The 20,021-nt window shown below is 38.7% G+C and overlaps 1 protein-coding gene across 7 annotated transcripts in view; it reads right to left on the bottom strand.

Annotated features, from left to right (window-relative positions):
- Positions 1 to 20,021, bottom strand: part of LOC130912906 (citron rho-interacting kinase) — a 120,196-nt gene that overhangs the window by 88,546 nt on the left and 11,629 nt on the right. For all 7 annotated transcript variants that reach the window (XM_057831035.1, XM_057831034.1, XM_057831040.1 and 4 more), the window contains exons 2-4: positions 7,008 to 7,102; positions 6,669 to 6,812; positions 2,208 to 2,327 (exon numbers count right to left, since the gene is read on the bottom strand). In XM_057831035.1, the coding sequence (XP_057687018.1) occupies positions 2,208 to 2,327; positions 6,669 to 6,812; positions 7,008 to 7,016 (273 nt within the window). In that variant the 5' untranslated portion in view covers positions 7,017 to 7,102. The remainder of the gene's footprint in view (positions 1 to 2,207; positions 2,328 to 6,668; positions 6,813 to 7,007; positions 7,103 to 20,021) is intronic.

Below are 20,021 nucleotides of genomic sequence, written 5' to 3' on the forward strand. Positions count from 1 at the left end.
TCAACATGGGTAAACCTCAACCACGAGAGACAGAATGTGGAAAAAAAAAACTGAAAATCACATTGTTTGATTTTTAAAGAATTTATTTGCAAATCATGGTGGAAAATAAGTTGGTCTATACCACAAGTTCATCTCAATACTTTGTTATGTACTCTTTGTTGGCAATAACGGAGGCCAAACGTTTTCTGTACCTCTTCACAAGCTTTTCACACACTTTTGCTGGTATTTTGGCCCATTCCTCCATGCAGATCTCCTCTAGAGCAGTGATGTTTTGGGGCTGTCGTTGCGAAACAGGGACTTTCAAGTCCCTCCTCACCCCGTGGCGTCAAAATGATAACAAGAACAGGGAGCAAAAATCCCAGAACCACATGGGGGGGCCTAGTGAATGACCTACAGAGAGCTGGGACCACAGTAACAAAGGCTACTATCAGTAACACAATGCGCCGACTCAAATCCTGCACTGCCAGACGTGTCCCCCTGCTGAAGAAAGTACACTTCCAGGCCCGTCTGCGGTTCGCTAGAGAGCATTTGGAAGATCCAGAAGAGGACTGGGAGAATGTGTTATGGTCAGATGAAACCAAAATAGAACTTTTTGGTAGAAACACAGGTTCTCTTGTTTGGAGGAAAAAGAATACTGAATTGCACCATACCCACTGTGAAGCATGGGGGTGGAAACATCATGCTTTGGCGCTGTTTTTCTGCAAAGGGACCAGGGCGACTGATCTGTGTAAAGGAAAGAATGAATGGGGCCATGTATCGAGAGATTTTGAGTGAAAATCTCCTTCCCTCAGCAAGGGCATTGAAGATGAGACGTGGCTGGGTCTTTCAGCATGCAATTATCCCAAACACACAGCCAGGGCAACAAAGGAGTGGCTTCGTAAGAAGCATTTCAAGGTCCTGGAGTGGCCTAGACAGTCTCCAGTCTCAACCCCATAGAAAATCTGCGGAGGGAGTTGAAAGTCTGTGTTGCCCAACGACAGCCCCAAAACATCACTGCTCTAGAGGAGATCTGCATGGAGGAACGGGCCAAAATACCAGCAACAATGTGTGAAAAGCTTGTGAAGAGTTACAGAAAACGTTTGGCCTCCGTTATTGCCAACAAAGTATTGAGATGAACTTTTGGTATCGACCAAATACTTATTTCCCACCATGATTCGCAAATAAATTCTTTAAAAATCAAATTCCACATTCTGTCTCTCATGGTTGAGGTTTACCCATGTTGACAATTACAGGCCTCTCTGATATTTCCAAGTGGGAGAACCTGCACAGTTAGTGGTTGATTAAATACTTATTTGCCCCACTGTACATACAACAGGATTTTTAAAACTTATACTTAGTTTCACTGTCAACACATTCAAGAAAATAACGTGACACCATCAGAACAAAAAACAAAAATTTAAGCTGCAAATACTGAAGCCAGTTCTACTATAGTGCTATATCTGCTCAGCACAGAGCACTAGCATACTTTTTCCAATCAAATCAAAGCGCAAACTGTTCTCATCACTGATTTCATGATGATGGAAGTGGCTGAAAATTATCTTTCAGAAACAGTATGAACTCTCCGAGCATCTAATCACGACCAGCCTGCCCACTGCATCAGAGCTCTCTCAGCGCTCGTAGGTATAGGGCTCTCATCACCATAGCAACCACTGCACAATGTATTCAGTGCTTGGTAACCAGCGCGAGAGTTGGCTAGAAAAAAAAGGATTTTTTTCTAAAACTGTTGACTCTTTTAATAAATAATAAAGGACTAGGGATTTCTTTATGCTCCATTCTTGTCAATGTGACAACTACACCAGAAGATAAACGTAAACCTACATGCGTGAACTCGATAATCAACTGAAATCCACATCAAATGCACATTGGCTCACACATTGATGCGTTCATGCACTAAGAAAACCAAGTATAAATAGTTTATGCGTTGCGATAGAAGACTTGTATGAGGAGTTGAAGATAAGTTGATATGAGTTGATATTCCATTTCAACTTTCCAAAATTCTCCTACCCCCTAGACTACAAGTAGTTCAAAGTTGTTCTCATAGAAAACATTGTAAAACACGAGTGTCTCCCTTCCACTATATGCATACAAATTACAACTGAATTAATGTATTTAAATTCCAAAAAAACTTTAATAGTCCAATTACTTTTGAACCATACTGTACACTGAAAAAGACATCGACAAAATGACTCTATGATACACAATCTGACCTGTTCTTTGATTTCCTGAAGCTTGTTACTCTGCTCGCGGATGTCATGGAGGAGCTGCAAAGCTTTGTCATCTTCCTGCGTTACCTCTGTACGAGCTTGTTCCAAACTACGTTTCAGACTCTGAAAGGTAGATACAATAGTACAGACGTTAACAAAAATATAAAAAACTCACCAGATGTTGCCTTGTGCAATTTTAAAAACAACATATTGAAGCATAGCCCCTCCCCCACACCCCCGGTGGTTAAAAATACCATTGCATGTAATTGACTTTCCAATACATGAATTTTTAAAATCAAGACTTTGCCGGTAAAGTGTTGTCTATAAAAGCTGTAAAGCAATAAAACCACCAACAAAAATGAATGAAATGAACAAAAATAATAGTTTTATAAAGGGTCAAAATTAATTTTCAGAGAGATCATGTGACTAGCACCTTAGAGACTCATTTGCTTTGCTTAGCCAAAAACACATGAGGACAGAAGAAACGATATGGATACAGGTCCTCCTCAAAAAATTGATTATTATCTGTAATGTACTGATCAACATTAGACTTTCATATATTTTAGATTCAGTACACACAACTGAAGTAGTTCAAGCCTTTTATTGTTTTAATATTGATGATTTGGGCAAAAAAAGTCAAGAAAAAACAAAAATCCCTATCTCAAAAAATTTGCATATTACATCCGACCAATACGAAAAAGTGTTTATTAATACAAAAAAAGTCGAACTTCAATTAATTGTATCAGCTATGAGCTCAATACTTGGTCGGAAATCCTTTTGCAGAAATGACTGCTTCAATGTGGCGTGGCATGGAGGCAATCAGCCTGTGGCACTGCTGAGGTGTTATGGAGGCCCAGGATGCTTCGATGGCGGCCTTAAGCCCTTCCGCAGTGTTGGGTCTGGTGTTTCTCAACTTCCTCTTCACAATATCCCACAGATTCTCTATGGGGTTCAGGTCAGGAGAGTTGGCAGGCCAATTGAGCACAGTAATGCCATGGTCAGTAAACCATTTACCAGTGGTTTTGGCACTGTGAGCAGGTGCCAGGTCGTGCTGAAAAATGAAATCTACATCTCCATAAAGCTTTTCAGCAGATGGAAGCATGGAGTGCTCCAAAATCTCCTGATAGCTAGCTGCATTGATCCTGCCCTTGATAAAACACAGTAGACCAACACCAGCAGCTGACATGGCACCCCAGACCATCACTGACTGTGGGTATTTGACACAGGACTTCAGGCATTTTGGCATTTCCTTCTCCCTAGTCTTCCGCCAAACTCTGTCACCTTGATTTCCGAATGACATGCAAAATTTGCTTTCATCTGAAAAAAGTACTTTGGACCACTGAGCAACAGTCCAGTGCTGCTTCTCTGTAGCCCAGGTCAGGCGCTTCTGCCACTTTTTCAGGTTCAAAAGTGGCTTGACTTGCGGAATGCAGCACCTGTAGCCCATTTCCAGCACACGCCTGTGCACTGTGGCTCTGGATGTTTCTACTCCAGACTCAGTTCGCTGTTTCTGCAGGTCCCCCAAGGTCTGGAATAGGCCCTTCTAATCTTTCTCAGGGTGCGGTCACTTCTTCTGGTTGTGCAGAGTTTCCAGCCACACTTTTTCCTTCCCACAGACTTCCCACTGAGGTGCCTTGATACAGCACTCTGGGAACAGCCTATTCGCTCAGAAATTACTCTCTGTGTCTTAGCCTCTTGCTTGAGGGTGTCAATGATGGCCTTCTGGATAGCATTCAGGTCGGCAGTCTTGCCCATGATTGCGGTTTTGAGTAATGAACCAACCTGGGAGTTTTTAAAAGCCTCAGGAATCTTTCGCAGGGGTTTTGAGTTAATTCGTTGATTCAGATGATTAGGTTAGTAGCTTCTTTAGAGAACCTTTGCATGATATGCAAATTTTTTGAGATAGGGATTTTTGGTTTTTCTTGGCTTTTTTGCCAAAATCATCAATATTAAAACAATAAAAGGCTCGAACTACTTCAGTTGCTTTACTTTATCACAATATGCAAATTTTTTTTAGAAGGACCTGTATATATATATTAGGGCTGTCAAAATTATCGCGTTAAAGGGCGGTAATTAATTTTTTTAATTAATCACGTTAAAATATTTGACGCAATTAACGCACATGTCCCGCTCAGACAGTATTCTGCCTTTTGGTAAATTTTACAGCAAGGCTTTTTTGCTGTCCAACAGCGAACTCTTGTGGTCGCTTTGCGACATGGTTTATTGTTGTCTTGACACTGACAGTTCAATATGGCTGCACGACGTCTCGGGCTGACGCCCACGTTGTAATGTTGTGCTTATATGATCCTTGGACAAGATTTGTCCGTAAGTATGGTTGTTGTAAAGAATGTGCATATTATGTTAGTAAGCGAAATGTTATATTTTTTGTATGAGACGCTTTTTGTTTATGTTTAGTGAACCTGTATAGCGTGCTAAGCTAACGTTGTTGCTAATGCAATGCTTGTGTACTTTTTTTTTGTAGTTTTACGACGGTCTAAAGAGGACAATGGTTTGAGGCCATTTTATTAATAAATCACATGAAAAAGGAAGAAGTCTGATTATTAAGGCGTCGTTCACTAGCTGTCTAGCTTTGGAAAAAGTAGACGCTTCGGAGTGAGGACAGCATAGACAGATTTAAATGACAGTACAGTGAAATGCCCACTACTGTCCTTATGCACCGTATGTTGAATGTATATATCCATCTTGTGTCTTATCTTTCCATTCCAACAATTTATTTTACAGAATATATGTATAATTTACAGAAAAATATGGCATATTTTATAGATGGTTTGAATTGCGACTAATTGCGATTAATTTTTAAGCTGTAATTAACTCGATTAAAAATTTTAATCGTTTGACAGCCCTAATATATATATATATATATTTGTTTTTTTTTTTGTTTTTTTTTTACCCAAACCTAAGCTTTCAAAAGCCCCAACAAATACTGAGCCAGTACCAAGGATTGAAGATGTGGACCATGAAACGCCAGAGAGCATCGCCAAAAAGTGGAGTTTCAGTTAGTCCCACTAAAGACGCTAATTGAGCAACAGAGCCACAATCGGGCGTACCATATTCAATGGACGACGTCCTTGGCCAAAAGCATAGCTGTCCTAAGCAGCCTGATTTACAATTCCCCTAAAAAAATGATAGGATACCAAAAAAAAAAAAAAAAAACCCAAACGCTCATTTCCAATGTATGGTTATGAATATTCCTGGCTGGAATATTCAGTCAAAAAGGATCCCGCCTCGCGTTTTGCCTGCCGCCATTTTCAAACTCACCACCAAGGGTGGTTTCGCAAAACTTGGTATTAAATTAGATATCTCCGTTGAACGCAAAAATCAGCGATTACTTCTCCACAAATAAACACGTGTGCTCAAACACGCATGCACACCCACGCACATATATCTGGGATGCGTGTACCCAGTATTTCAAAGCATGGGCTAAGCTACCAACCGAGCATATGGAGCTAGTCGCCGTGATGTCACGATGATGTCACCTCGCTTAGCAACGCGTCGCCATTTTGTGAAGGGGGTACGCACAGCTAAACATTCCATAGACAAACGTCTGAAATTCATATATTTCAGGTGTGTTTTGTGTCTCTTTTCCTAAAAACGCCTTAAACGTGGCTTACTATTATCTCGAGTCAATGCCAACAGACGCGAGGAGACAATGCAATTTAAAATTAGCGTTTATTGGCGTACCAAGCTGCCGATACAAAGTCGCAGCTGATAGCTGGATAAACAAAGGAATGGCATGCAGTGGAGTTCGGAAACATCTACAACTACCACATAAAGTCACCCAGTAAGTTGAGCTTTATCATTTACATGGAATATGTACTGTGTGGAACTGAGAAAATTGGTAGTATATACGAAGTGATTATTTCTGCCGTTACCGGTAATTCGCCTCCAAGCTTTATCCTCCATTGCTGATTTCAATGATTATTAGTAGTAGTAGTCTTTGCTTTATTTTTATTTTTGTTTTATTTGTATTTATTTATTTTTATTCTGTGATTAAATGCGATCTTTTGTCTTGGTTTTTACGTTGTGTTGATTTAAATGTGATTTTTATGGTCTTCATGTGATGTAAAGCACTTTGAATTGCCTTGTGTTGAATTGTGCTATATAAATAAATTTGCCTTGCCTTGCCTTGCCTTATGTGACAACCCGCAACACAGCAACTTTTAGCCATTCCGAGGGAAAAAAGACGGCAAAAAAGACAAAAGTTCAATGCGTTTCTATTATAAGTGACTCGTCTTTTACCCCATTGTCAATATGGCGACGCTTTGTTGTGGCTGGTGACGTCATTAAATGCCCGGATGTCCGACGGCCTCTATATCTTGTAAGTTAATTAATATTGCTGACACCGCGTTTCGGGGTCATCAACATGTTTTGCCCCCGCTGCCACAAAAGTCAAACCGCCTCTGAACATATTGTACATATAAACTTTTGTACTTATATACATACACTGCATTCTGTAATGTAGGTTGCCAAGTCCTGTTCAAGGATGGTCCTTTGAGTCTCTGATGCCTTCAACTCAATGTCCTTCTGCTGCAATACTGACTCAAGGTCAGACATCTTCCTTTGTACAAGTAAGATCTCCTGCTCAACCTGGAAGTTTGAAAAAAAAAAAATTGCACTTACATAACCAATCATTTTTACTCCATTTAACTTCCATTTCAATCATATCAATGTCAGCATGTGTTTATTCATAATGCAAATCCACCTTAAAACGTGTTAAACCCTCCAGGTTTGAAATTATTGATGTTTTTCAGTTTCTGAAACAGCATGGGAAGAATACTACACCTGTGACATGTGTCCAGCAATTGCAACAGTTTCGTTTAGAGATGCGCCCGAAGGGAGGTGTTGTTATTTAGGAATTGATGGTTGTTGCTGCTGTTCTGATGGAGAGAAAAAGATCAGTTTTACTCAAAAACCACAAACACATTAGCCAAGTGACACTGTCAGCATTTGACCTGGACTATAGGCTTGTTTAAATGCTGGGCTTTTTGACGTAAAAAACAAACACCAAGATGAATAATATCAAAACTTTTTACTTAAAAAAAAAAAAAACAGGGAAAAATGTTTAGAACTAGAAACTGCAATTTCTGGAGAAATTACAATGTAGGTTTTCTGTGGTAGATACAGACCTATCAGGTCACTTCCTGTTGATTTAGGGACATTGGGTGTCAATGGCATCGACTAACTTGGGCACCAGTTGACTGTCGATGGGCTGTAATGGTAAGTTTTTGGTCAAAAATCCCAACCACGCAGGTTATTCTGCCTTTGTAAATGAATGGGAAATTTGGATGTACATGGCCGTCAATGGCATAGACATGCATGGCTGTCAATGGCATCGACTTACTTGAGTGCCAGTTGAATGTCAATAATGTACCGCATGAATGCTATTTTTAGATCGCAAGGCTGCATGACGTCACTATCGTAAACTGGAAGGAGGTCATAACAGAAGCGCGCTTGCATACAGCCCATGCTTGTTTTCTGCCCGTAATCTTTCAAAAAAGAACATGCCGAGTAAACACTGCTGCTTTGGAACTTGTAGAAATGACTTTAGACATTAAGACTGCTATATGATGTATGTTTTCTTCATACGTTTCATATGCATAAACATTTTGTTGGGGGCCATGGTCCTACAGATCGACAATCATGATCCATTGCCTGCCTCGAAGAGGTAAGCCATTTTGATATTTTTGCTTATATTTTAGCGTGGCGTTTTGCCGTGCTGCTTCTGTCTGACAATGAATGACCTGGAAAAAAATTTAAATTTTATTTATATATCACAACAGTCATGTAGGCCTATTGTTCTAAAATACGGATATTTAAACAAATTAGCCGTGTTTGGCCTGGGTCTTTTTGTAGTAAGACTGTTCATGCCTAATGGTAGGCTCCAGATTTAACACCTTTACCTTTTCTGTTGTAAAGAAACAACTTTAGTAGGGGGGAAGTGTAAATAAATTAATAGAATTAAGATTTGTTATTGATGAAAAAATTAAAAGTGTTCGTTGGCTGTCACTGAGTAGCATTTGTGATCGCTACACAAAAATAGCAATACAAATTACCCCCATGAACAGTCAGAGACGTAAGACAACCAGAGGATATAATATATAAGAAAGACAGGGCATATGGTGGTAAAAGATAGCTTGTTTAAACTGGAGAATGTCATTGTCAGTGGTTTATGGCAATGCACACAAGAAAAAGATGTGGGTATAAAAGGTACCGCTGGATCAGGTCAGGTCTTTTTTAGCCCTCGATACTCAAGCCATCTCTTTAACTGAACATTTGTATGTTCTTCCACATCTTTACAGTGAATGTGGCACCAGGGACATCATTTTCGGACCGAATTGGTAGGTTTAGCTCAGTAAACATCTCGTCCGTACACTATTTACAAGCATCTAGCATGATGGACAAATGCGAGTTTGACCCCCCTAGCAACTGTTGCCAACCTCATGAATATTAATGAGCAAAGGTGACGTGTTACGTGCGGCACACGATTGGCTGTAATAGTAAGTTTTTGATCATAAATCACAAGGACCTACTTTATGTTTTCCTGCCGTTAAAAACGAATGGGAAGTTTGGATGTAGTAGATGGCTGTCAGTGACATCCCATTAGAAATGAATATGACTGTTTTGGGTAAATTCTGTATACAAGTTTTATGTCCCTTACAGTCTTGGAATTTTTGATGTGTAAATTATATGATTAGGTCAAAAATTGTAGGATTAGATGCATTTTGAAAAAAAAACATTTTTGTTTTTTCCAAAAACCTGCATTTAGGGGCGAATAGAAATTTTTGGGGGGGGGGGGGTCATTTGAAAAATTCCCTGCGTTGCACGAAAACTTCAGTCATTTTGATATTTGACCGGTGACAGTCGGTCAAACGGTTTGGACAGTGAGGCGAGCCGAAGAAACGCCATTCAAAAAAAAAAAAATTAAAAATTGAATTTTACTATCTGGGCCTTTGCCTGGCAAAGCCCCATCTAAAAATGAATTTTACTATCTGGGCCTTTGTCAAGCAAAGTCCCATCTAACTAACCAATCATGAATGTATGCAGTGTTATGGAATACTCCCACTTACCAGTGAGCTGTTAAGGTTTGATCTTTTTGAACAACAAAAAGGAATTTTAAAAGAAAAAAAAAATTGAGCTTTTTCTACTCAAGTTTTAGCTTGCTTGCCTTTTGTGTTCCTGCTAATCAGATTCCAAACAAGCTGAATGAAGAAGAAGAATGAAGAAAATGATTAAACCCAAAAAATATGATGCTGCTTGCGGTTTTTGTGATGTCAGTTATACGCACACACACTTGGTTGATTCCTGAGCATTTCGTGAAGTTTATTGCCTACAGTAAGGACATGTATCTTTATCTTGGATTTGAATCACAGTGGAGAAGATGTTAGTTTATGTTTTTAGTCCGGTCAAGTGATATCTCGCTGCATGTATCCACAGTCTAGGTTAACATAAGTGGATGAGACAGCAGTGAAACGCACAATTGGATGCAGAGGAGATGGCAGGTGGTAGGGGAGCTAAATATTTACTGGTCAGAAATGAATTTTATCCGATTTTTATCCGAGATGAAGAATTCAAACAAAGGGTGGATGAAAATGCAGGTATTGTGAATCACTGTTAAGCCGGACTCTGGCTAAAAGGACAGAAGTGCTTTGTGAGGTTGATCAAGCAGATCCGGAGCTGATGGAAGTTCCTCCGGGTGCGAGCTTCTTATCACAGGGTCACGAGGAGCAACACATGATGTGGATATTTTGCTAAATGGTTATTTTATTTGAATTTTACTGTGCTAACATTACATATTCTTATGTGACCATTCAAGACATTGTACAGATCGGGCCAATTTTGCCAAATAAACAATCACGTCTTGATTCTATGTGTTATGCGTATCATTTCTTTAAAACAAAGCTAGTGTTCCAACTATAAAAAAGAAACTTGAGGATGGTGACAATATCCTGTTTTGAGTGCAAGGGCAAAGGTTTGCATGGGGATAGTCAGGAGATAATACTACCAACTTTTTAGGATGCTTAAATTGTCCCCATAAACTTTAAAACAATCTTATTTGAATTATATAATGAGTTCAGTTATATAGGTCATTTAGATTGTCTACCCATATTTTGTAAGGCTAGAATAGACCCTTCCATTATTAAGTGTATAATTTTCATTATGGTCAGACTTACATTTATCCCTTTTTTACTTGCTGAATGTGCCGGCCCATTTTTTCCCCCTCAAACGCATGTTTGATTGGCTGATGACTTTGACCCCTCCTCTCCCTTCCGTCAGACAGACGGACCCTCACACAACCCCAAGAGTTTCATATCCACAACCACCTCCGCCACCCCCTTCGAAGACGAGGGACATGAGAGAGTTTTTCAGCCAGCAGCAGTAACTGTAAGTAATTTAAAAAGACGTCGAGATGGGAAAAACACCACTAATTTTGCTACTAAAGGTCCGACCTGCATCAGAGTTAGCATAACATGAAACTGTGTGAACGAGCTAACCTGCGAAACTACCGCGGTCAGGCCAGCCTCCACAAGGAACAACGAAGTCAAGCTAGCCGTCCCTCATTTGGATCATTGTTTGCTTCAGAGTGCAAGTCCCTTTATTTAAAAAAACAGGAAGCAATCCAAGAATTGGTCCACTTCAGGGAAACACTGACATGAACATGAACTGACAATCACACAGCAGAATTTCATGAGAGTACTCTGTTTCGAGTCTTGGGGTATGCCTCAAATGTAGATCGGTCCTTGAATATTTCATATTTGTTTTCATAATTTTTTCTCCAAATCAACACTTTTATAATACAACCCAGATAGCAGACCGACATTGAAAAGATGTTGGATCAACATTCCGCTGTCGGTCTTATATCGTTGAATCAACATCACTTTTGCACCCTCAATGAATGCTGTTTCAACGTTGAAATCCTTACAAAACCTAAACGTCATTTCGATTATTAATAATATTGGAACAACGCTGAATCAATGTTACGTTTTCGACCAAAATGCCCGCTCATCCATAATTCAATGACTTTTCAATCATATTTCCTGGTCAATCATTAATCAACTAGTTGTCAACATTAGTTCATCAACTATAAAACAATGTTAATCCAAGCATCGCCTGACATAGCATAGAACAACGTTGTTTCAACGTCTCTTGATGTCAAAAAAAATTTATGTCAACCATACTGATGATTCTGATGGAAAATCAACGTTTATTCAATGTCAGTTTGCATATGGGAATACTTTAGTTTGAGTCTAGGGGTGCTCCAGTGTCCCCCAGAAGAGGACCCATTCTTGGATAGCTCCCAGTCTGTTTGTTTTTTTTAATAAAGGGACTTGCACTTCAAAATGTTTCTTTAGAAGTTTTTGAAAACAAAGATTTGAATCGAACGTTGTATCATTTGAACCAATAATACACATTAAATTTAGTATGAGTCAATACAGATTTATTTTGTATTGATCATTTAGCATTTCAATTAATTAGGTCCGTATTCGTGAGAAATGTAGCCCTGACCCCCGTTCAATAATCTGTTTGGTCTTATCAATGTCCCGTCCCCAGCAAAAAAGTGTATGGGACATGCAGGTTATGCTGTTATATCAGTGTTGGGCACGTTACTTTAAAAAAAGTAATTAGTTACATTACTCACTACTTCTTCCAAAAAGTAACTGAGTTAGTAACTGAATTACTCTATAGTAAAAGTAACTAGTTACCAGGGAAAGTAACTATTTCCGTTAATTTAAAAAGAACTTGTTGTATGTTAAAGAATTTGAAATTTTCTGAGCAGTATTCGAGTCAGTGGAATAGAGAAGAACAGACAGGTAGTTAACTTGTTAGGTGCTTCAGCAGATTTGAATTGCTTACCACAGATGTCAACAAAAGCTTTGCCCCGGGACATAAATTACACATTACATGCAGGTTCTGTCCTTTAATTTCGACAAACTTGAAATAGTGTCTATATCTCCACCTCTTAAAGGACAATTTTTCTCCTGAATGCTCTGCCGTCCCGACCCTGTGCATCTGTTTTGCGTGTGTCTGTTTGCCGCACGCGCTGTTTCGGTTTGCTTGTGAAATCACCAGCTCTGATTGGCTTACCACGACACATGACTCTAACCCTCAGCCAATCACAATCACTTCCATCGCATCTCTCGAGGGGCTGCATTCAGGTAGGCTCGTTTCCCGACAATTCACGTCACCTTCAAAGCGTCTGCTGTCCTCAAGATGGAAGCAGAATTATTGCTGGCTGACAGTGAGAGATGGGAACGAGGCTAGCATCAGGTGCAGCAAACACAGAAACGTTACCAAACTTTGGAAAGCATTGTCTAATTGAATGAGCAGGGACAAACAGCTTGGAGTCAGAAGTACATGCGCTATTCTCGAACCTGAACGCACCCCAAGTCTTGGATGACAAATCAACAGAGCAGAGAGTCGACTTGACACGGCTGGTAGTTTCTTCAATTTATTCAGAGTAAGTAACGCACCGCTTTTGACCGTCAGTTACGGTAACGGCGTTGTAACGGCGGAAAAAGTAATTAGTTAGATTACCCCGTTACTGAAAAAATTACGCCGTTACGTAATGGCGTTATTTGTAACGGCGTTACTCCCAACACTGGTTATATCGTGCCCACCAATGTGGAGACCAAACCTACGCCCTTGTTTGAGTGGAACCTGAGCCTCAGTCACGCCGAAAAGAGGACATGATGAAAAGTTACAAATTTAGATTGATATTTCTACATATTGTTGTTCCCAGAGTCCAGACGTGAACCCAATTGAGAATCTATACTTGATTAAAGTTATGTCCTCAAAATCTTACTACCGTAATTTTCGCACTATAAGGAGCACCTGACTATAAGTCGCCACCCCCCAAATCTGACACGAAAACGGCGTTTGTCCCTAGATAAGTCGCACTGGACTATAAGCCGCAGTTGTCCTCACTGTATTATGAATGTCTGTCCAATTGGCTGCAAAGCTTCATTGCTTCAAGAAGTCTCAATTTGTCCATCACTGTTCCCTTGGGGCAGACAGTCAACCTCTGCCACCATCTGCTGTCAACACAGTTGTCGTCCAACATGCCTCCTAGCATGTACTGCATCGCTACAGATGTAAATAACAAATCAAAATTCATGTTTTGTGCGAATTATTTCTTCAGTTACTGTTTTAGTTGTTTCATTCATTGCTAGTCTTTGGAATTTGGTAACAATTTGACAGAGGCGTCATAAGACTGTCTTAAGACTATCATAATTATGACATGACACTGCCATAAGCATTAATGAATGCTTATGACCAGTGTTGTTAATAACGGCGTTAGAATATAACGGCGTTATTTTCTTCAGTAGTGAGTAATCTAATTAATTACTTTTCTCATCTTGGCAACGCCGTTACCGTTACTGAGGCAGGAGAGGCGTGCGTTACTATGTTGGTTGACTGACGCGACAAAAGTCTGAAAAAGACGGACTCACGGAGACGAGCAAGCAGAGCAGGGAGGAGGCAAGGGAGGGTGGCGCCGTTGCAAACGCGATGCTACTATGCTAGGTGGCTCCAATAATACCTGACTGCAGCCGATAGCTGACAAACTACGCCCACATGATGCCTCGTTAGATATCACATATATACAGAACTAGATGCAAATGACAGACAGGGCTGCATTAGCAACATGCACCATTAAGAACTAGATGCGTTGGTAAACAGCCGCCATCTTAAAGCAGTAGACTTCACAGGAAGGCTCTGTTGTAGAGAACCTTCCTAGCGAACCTAAGTAACTTTTAATCTAAAATGCTCCTAAATCGGCAAAACCTTGACTTAAATTTATCTTTAAATGATGAAATACTTTTAAAACTTACACATGTCAAAAGTAGACAGAAGGGAACTAATGCAATAAAGGGAGCAATTTTAACAACTTTAACGGTTGATTCACAACATTAAATGACTTCCACACATAGCAAAGGTTACTATCTAATTATCGCAATATCCGCAATACCCTGTGTCTAGTTGTTTTTTTGTTGTTTTTTTTAGAAAAAAAAGCATGAAAATTAATATTAGGGTTGTTCCGATCATGTTTTTTTGCCCCGATCCAATCCCGATCGTTTTAGTTTGAGTATCTGCCGATCCCGATATTTCCCGATTTGATTGCTTTTTTTTTTGTGCTCCCGATTCAATTCCAATCATTCCCGATAATTTTTCCCAATCATATACATTTTGGCAATGCATTAAGAAAAAAAATGAATAAAACTCAGACGAATATATACATTCAACATACAGTACATAAGTACTGTATTTGTTTATTATGACAATAAATCATAACATTCTTTCTGTGAGAGGGATCCACGGATAGAAAGATTTGTAATTCTTAAAGGATAAATGTGACTTTGTATATTGTGACTAAATATTGCCATCTAATGTATTTGTTGAGCTTTCAGTAAATGATACTGTAGCCATTTAACTGTTGTGCCCAAATGCATGATGGGAAGTGCACCCATGACTGTGCGTAGTGGTACCAATTGATATATCTTCTCTGCGTTGGGAAATAACATAGGGTGTTAAGAAAAAGATCAATTACTACCTTTCTTCCCCACATTGCTTCCCACGATATTTCCAATCGTAGGGAGAGGGATTGTAAGGCTTTAGCCAATTAAAAAAATGCTCCAAAGGCTGCCAAAATTCACTCTACTCATTTTACGCTGCCTTTTAGCTCTAAATATAGGTAAAATGGCGCCATTCAGATTGAGTTAAATATTTTAATGTGATAAATTTGTTAAAAAAATTAATTACCGACGTTAACAGGATAAATTTGATAACCCTACCTTAAGCCTAAACTAAAGACTCTGGATGAGTGTAACATATTATGTCTGTAACGTTAAATACAATTAGAAAATGATTCTATATATATATATGTATATTGAAATATATTGATTAACCCTTTAACACCGAACGTGTCGGCAGCGACGCGTTTATGCATGTCGTCTTTGAAGCTTCGTCACGCTGTAATTACGTCACCCACGTGCCGCTGGTTGGTCTCATTTGAAAGTGCGGAAGTTGATGTCCACGCCAGTTTTTATCTGAAGTCAATCGACCATGAAAAACGGGAGATAATGTCATTTGAGTTTTATAGTTTTACTGCACTTATAAATATGCATTAAAACGCTGCATGTACCATGTATCTATCTCCATATTCCCATCATTTCTTGTCCTTTTTCAAAACCGAACGCAGCACAAAAGACTACATATCCCAAGATCCGTTGTGATGTCAAGAAGGACGAACCGAATGTGAACATTTTTAATAAATTGCTGAGCTATGCGCCAACTAAGGAAAAGGAGGCATGAACACCGGTTGGATTGCGCGAGCGACTTTGAAACGTGCAGAATGAATCGAAAACTAAATTTAGCGCAAGCTAAAGCATTTTTTCATCAACTCAAGGAATAGGATGAGCTGCATTTGTCGTTGTTTTCCTCGGATTAGTCAGCGTTTCGGCGAGTAGAAGTGACAGCAGCGCTCAAACGGCAGAAGAGTAGGCTGTGTGACGTATGTGACGCAGCTCAGTGACCTGTTCAAAAACAAACTTTATTGAGTGCGCAAAAAAAAAAAAAAAAAAAAAAAAAACTATCGGGTCGCATGCCTGAAAAAATTGAATTGAACTGAACTACTTGTCAATATATTTTAAAATACTTTTTTTCAATGTTATACATATATATATTTCTTCACTATGAATCTTTTCAATTTTTATATAGATGTGTGTTCGAGAAGTTTGATTGCATGTACGTATACTTTAGATAAGGTGATGGGTATAATACCTAACTTCACAAAGAGATATCCTCCAAACCTTTTTTGTGTTAGATGATATATATGTAATTTTTTTTCTCACTATTTTGCACTGTATATAACCTGCTTTGACCATAGTATGTGTAAAGGCCAAAAACGCCTATGACCATAACCGCTGTTTGTGTTGAATAGTCAAACATAAAATTATTCAATCTTATTTTTTTCTATTGAATGTTTATCCTAACAAGTTGAATAAATATTATCAAGCTTCAAAACGGTTGGTCGAGCATGTTTGGTTGTCAATGGGACACCAACATTACAAATTTTGAAAAAATATTTTGGGATTTTTTTGTCTTTTTGGGTCCAAAATGTGGATTATAATTGGTCAGTGAAGATAACAACAGTTTGGACATGAAGTTCAAGGTGTCCTGAAAAAAGGGACCCAACTTGGCCATTGTGAATACTTTTTTCTTTGAAATACCTGTATAAAGGCAACATCAAATGCATGCAAATTCGGCCAAAATAGGCTTAGGTGTTAAAGGGTTAAATATATATATATTAAAAAAAGGCATGTCCGATATTTTTGGGCCGATTCCGATACTTTGAAAATGACGTGATCGGACCCGATCGATCGGCAAATTATCACCAGTTACTTTGCCAAGTAACTAATTACTCTTACATTCAGGTAACTGAGTTACTAACGCAATTACTTTTTGTGAGAAGTAATTTGTAACTGTTATTAATTACTTTTTTAAAGTAAGATTAACAACACTGTTTATGACAGATGTCATTTTGTGTCATCAAGCAAATTATCTCCCTTTTGAACAGATGAAAAAGATCTGAGCTGGGCATAAATGGAGTTAGTGACGTAATTTGCCAGATGACACTTAACCTGACATCTGTCATTAGCATTCATTAATGCCCATGATAATGTGATTTTAAAAATATTACGATCTTATGGCAGTCTTATGATGCCGATGTCAAATGAAGTGTTACCTATTAACCACATTAAATCAACAAATGGGCCGCACTGGACTATAAACTGCAGGATTCAAAATTAGGGAAAAAAGTAGCGGCTTATAGTCCGAAAATTACGGTAATTTGGAGGCTTTTTGCAAAGAAAGGGGGAAATCATGGGGGGGGGGGAAATCAACATGTACCCTTGCTGATAGAATTTCACACTAAAACACACTAAAAGAAAAGTGGTGTAAGAATTAAAAGGTGTTTCAAGTAATTACCATCCCGTTTTGCAGAGCTGACACCAGGCCATTTTTTTAAAAAAAGATGATACTTATTTTGTCACGATAATTAGTTGACAATTAAAATATGGTGTTTCAAATAACATCAAAACAATTGCTCACATTTATTAATGGTGATGGCTTAGTGTGCTTCAGGAGATCCTTGTTGAGTTGGCAAAATAAACAAGCTCCTATTTTTAGCTCGGAATTGCTCGAAATAGGTTGCTGGTGTTGATATAACAGCGTTTCACACCACCGCTGGATATATTTAGCGGGATGCGTGATGTAGAGGAAAGCAGAGGAATGATGAACAGAATGTTAAAAGCACACGCTCCCCGCCCACTTCTCCCTACAGTAACACGCTCATCTCAGTCTCAAGTACAGGCGCTTTGTGTTGTCGAAATAAACTGCTGCATATTTTGCTGCTGTTGCTGACTGCTCCAAAGCAATAAATCTGTTTTAGACCGTGTTCTTTTCATCCATGTGTTCAGTCTTCTGTGCGCCGTCTGTGAGCAGCAGGAGATAAACAATATGCGGTCCAAAAAGATCACAGGCAGTGGCCTCCGTGTCAAAACAAAAGACTGCAGTAGATGCGCTATAGAGGAAAAACTAAATAAAATCCTTATTGTTCTATACCAGGGTTCACTAAATCCGGACCTCGGTGCCACTTTTCCTGTCGTGTTTTCCATGTCTCCCTCTTCCAACACACCTGAATCAAAATAATCAGGATCAGTATCAGGCTTCTGGAGAGGTTGCTGATAAAGGTGTCCCGATCGATCGCGGGTCCGATCACGTCATTCTTCAAAGTATCGGAATTGGCAAAAAAATATCGGACATGCCTTTTTTTAATATATATATTTTTTCTAATTAAATTGTTTTCTAATTGTATTTAACGTTACAGACAAAATGTCTTACACTCATCCAGGGTCTTTAGTTTTGGCTTAAAGTAGGGCTATCAAATTTATCGTGTTAACGGCGGTAATTAATGTTTTTTAATTTAATCACGTCAAAATATTTAACGCAATTAACGCATGCGCTGCACGACCCACTCACGTATTGTCGCGTTTAATCTATAATGGCGCCGTTTCACCTACTGTATATATAGAGCTGAAAGGCAGCGTAAATTGAGTAGAGTGAGTTATGGCAGTCTTTGGCAATCCCCCTTTCAATAATTAGGACTATTGTGGGAAGCAATGTGGGGAAGAAAGATAGTAGTTGTACTAAATTACTATAAGTAATATATTTAGTGCTAAAAGGCAGCGTAAAATGAGTAGAGTGAATTTTTGCAGCCTTTGGAGCATTTTTTTAATTGGCTAAAGCCTTACAATCCCTCTCCCTACGATTGGAAATATCGTGGGAAGCAATGTGGGGAAGAAAGGTAGTAGTTGATCTTTTTCTTAACACCATGTGTTATTTTCCAACGCAGAGAAGATATATCAATTGGTGCCACTATGCACAGTCATGGGTGCACTTCCCATCATGCATTTGGGCAGAACCGTTAAATGGCTACAGTATCATTTACTGAAAGCTCAACAAATACACTAGATGGCAATATTTAGAATCACACACAAAGTCACATTTATCCTTTGAGAATTACAAGTCTTTCTATCCGTGGATCCCTCTCACAGAAAGAATGTTAATAATGTAAATGCCATCTTGAGGATTTATTGTCATAATAAACAAATACAGTACTTATGTACTGTATGTTGAATGTATATATTCGTCCAAGTTTTATTCATTTTTTTCTTAATGCATTGCCATAATGTATATGATCGGGAAAAATTATCGGGAATGATTGGAATTGAATCGGGAGCAAAAAAAAGCTATCGGATCGGGAAATATCAGGATCGGCAGATACTCAAACTAAAACGATCGGGATCGGATCGGGAGCAAAAAAACATGATCGGAACAACCCTAGTTGCTGATGACATAATCATTTGATTCAGGTGTGTTAGGGGAGAGAGACGTGGAAAACACGACAGGAAAAGTGGCACCGAGGTCCGGATTTAGTGAACCCTGTTCTATACTGTGTATCCCGCAACTAGGCCTGGCTCAAACGATTATTTTGAAAATTAATCACTGATCATTTTTAGAAATTACAATAGTCAACTAATCATTTCATATACCTGTATGTTTCACGTTGTTTACAACTACATTTACCTTTAACATTTTACTTAAAAATGTACATTTAAACAAAAAACTATGCACTGAGGAAAGTTGCTAGACTGTTTCACGTTCATATCTATAGAAATTCCGCGACTAAAGCATTTATTTACAATAATTTTCAACTTAAAAAGCTCTCTGTTTTGTGACGGCCGCCATGTTGGATTACACAATACCGTAATGTTTGCTTGAAATATTTACATAAAATGACCAATAACCACCCATATTTTTGCTTTTAACCAATAATCTAGACTGTTTTACGTTGTTATCTATAGAAATTCCACGATTTAAGCATTTATTTAGAAGAATTTTCAACTGAAAAAGCTCTTTGTTTAGTGACGGCCGCCATGTTGGATTTTGTATCTCTACATAATAGCGGAATTCAACCTAAATACGTTGTGATTGTTGATAGAAAAATGCACATCTTGCTTTTATTGAGTAAAATTGAAATGATTGTGCATGCTCTCCTCAAGTATTAGTAAGTTTCTGATGTGAAAATTGAGTGATTTATTAGCTGTTGAAAGCTTGCACTAAATTTAAAAAAAAGTTTAAGTCATTAAAAACATATATGATATGTTAAATATTGCTATTGATCTTGCAAATGTAGGTGATTATCTCTGCATTTAAGGATTTTTGTGAATGTAGCGTAAA

The sequence above is a fragment of the Corythoichthys intestinalis genome, chromosome 3 (genome assembly GCF_030265065.1).
Source record: "Corythoichthys intestinalis isolate RoL2023-P3 chromosome 3, ASM3026506v1, whole genome shotgun sequence".
Classification (NCBI taxonomy): domain Eukaryota; kingdom Metazoa; phylum Chordata; class Actinopteri; order Syngnathiformes; family Syngnathidae; genus Corythoichthys; species Corythoichthys intestinalis.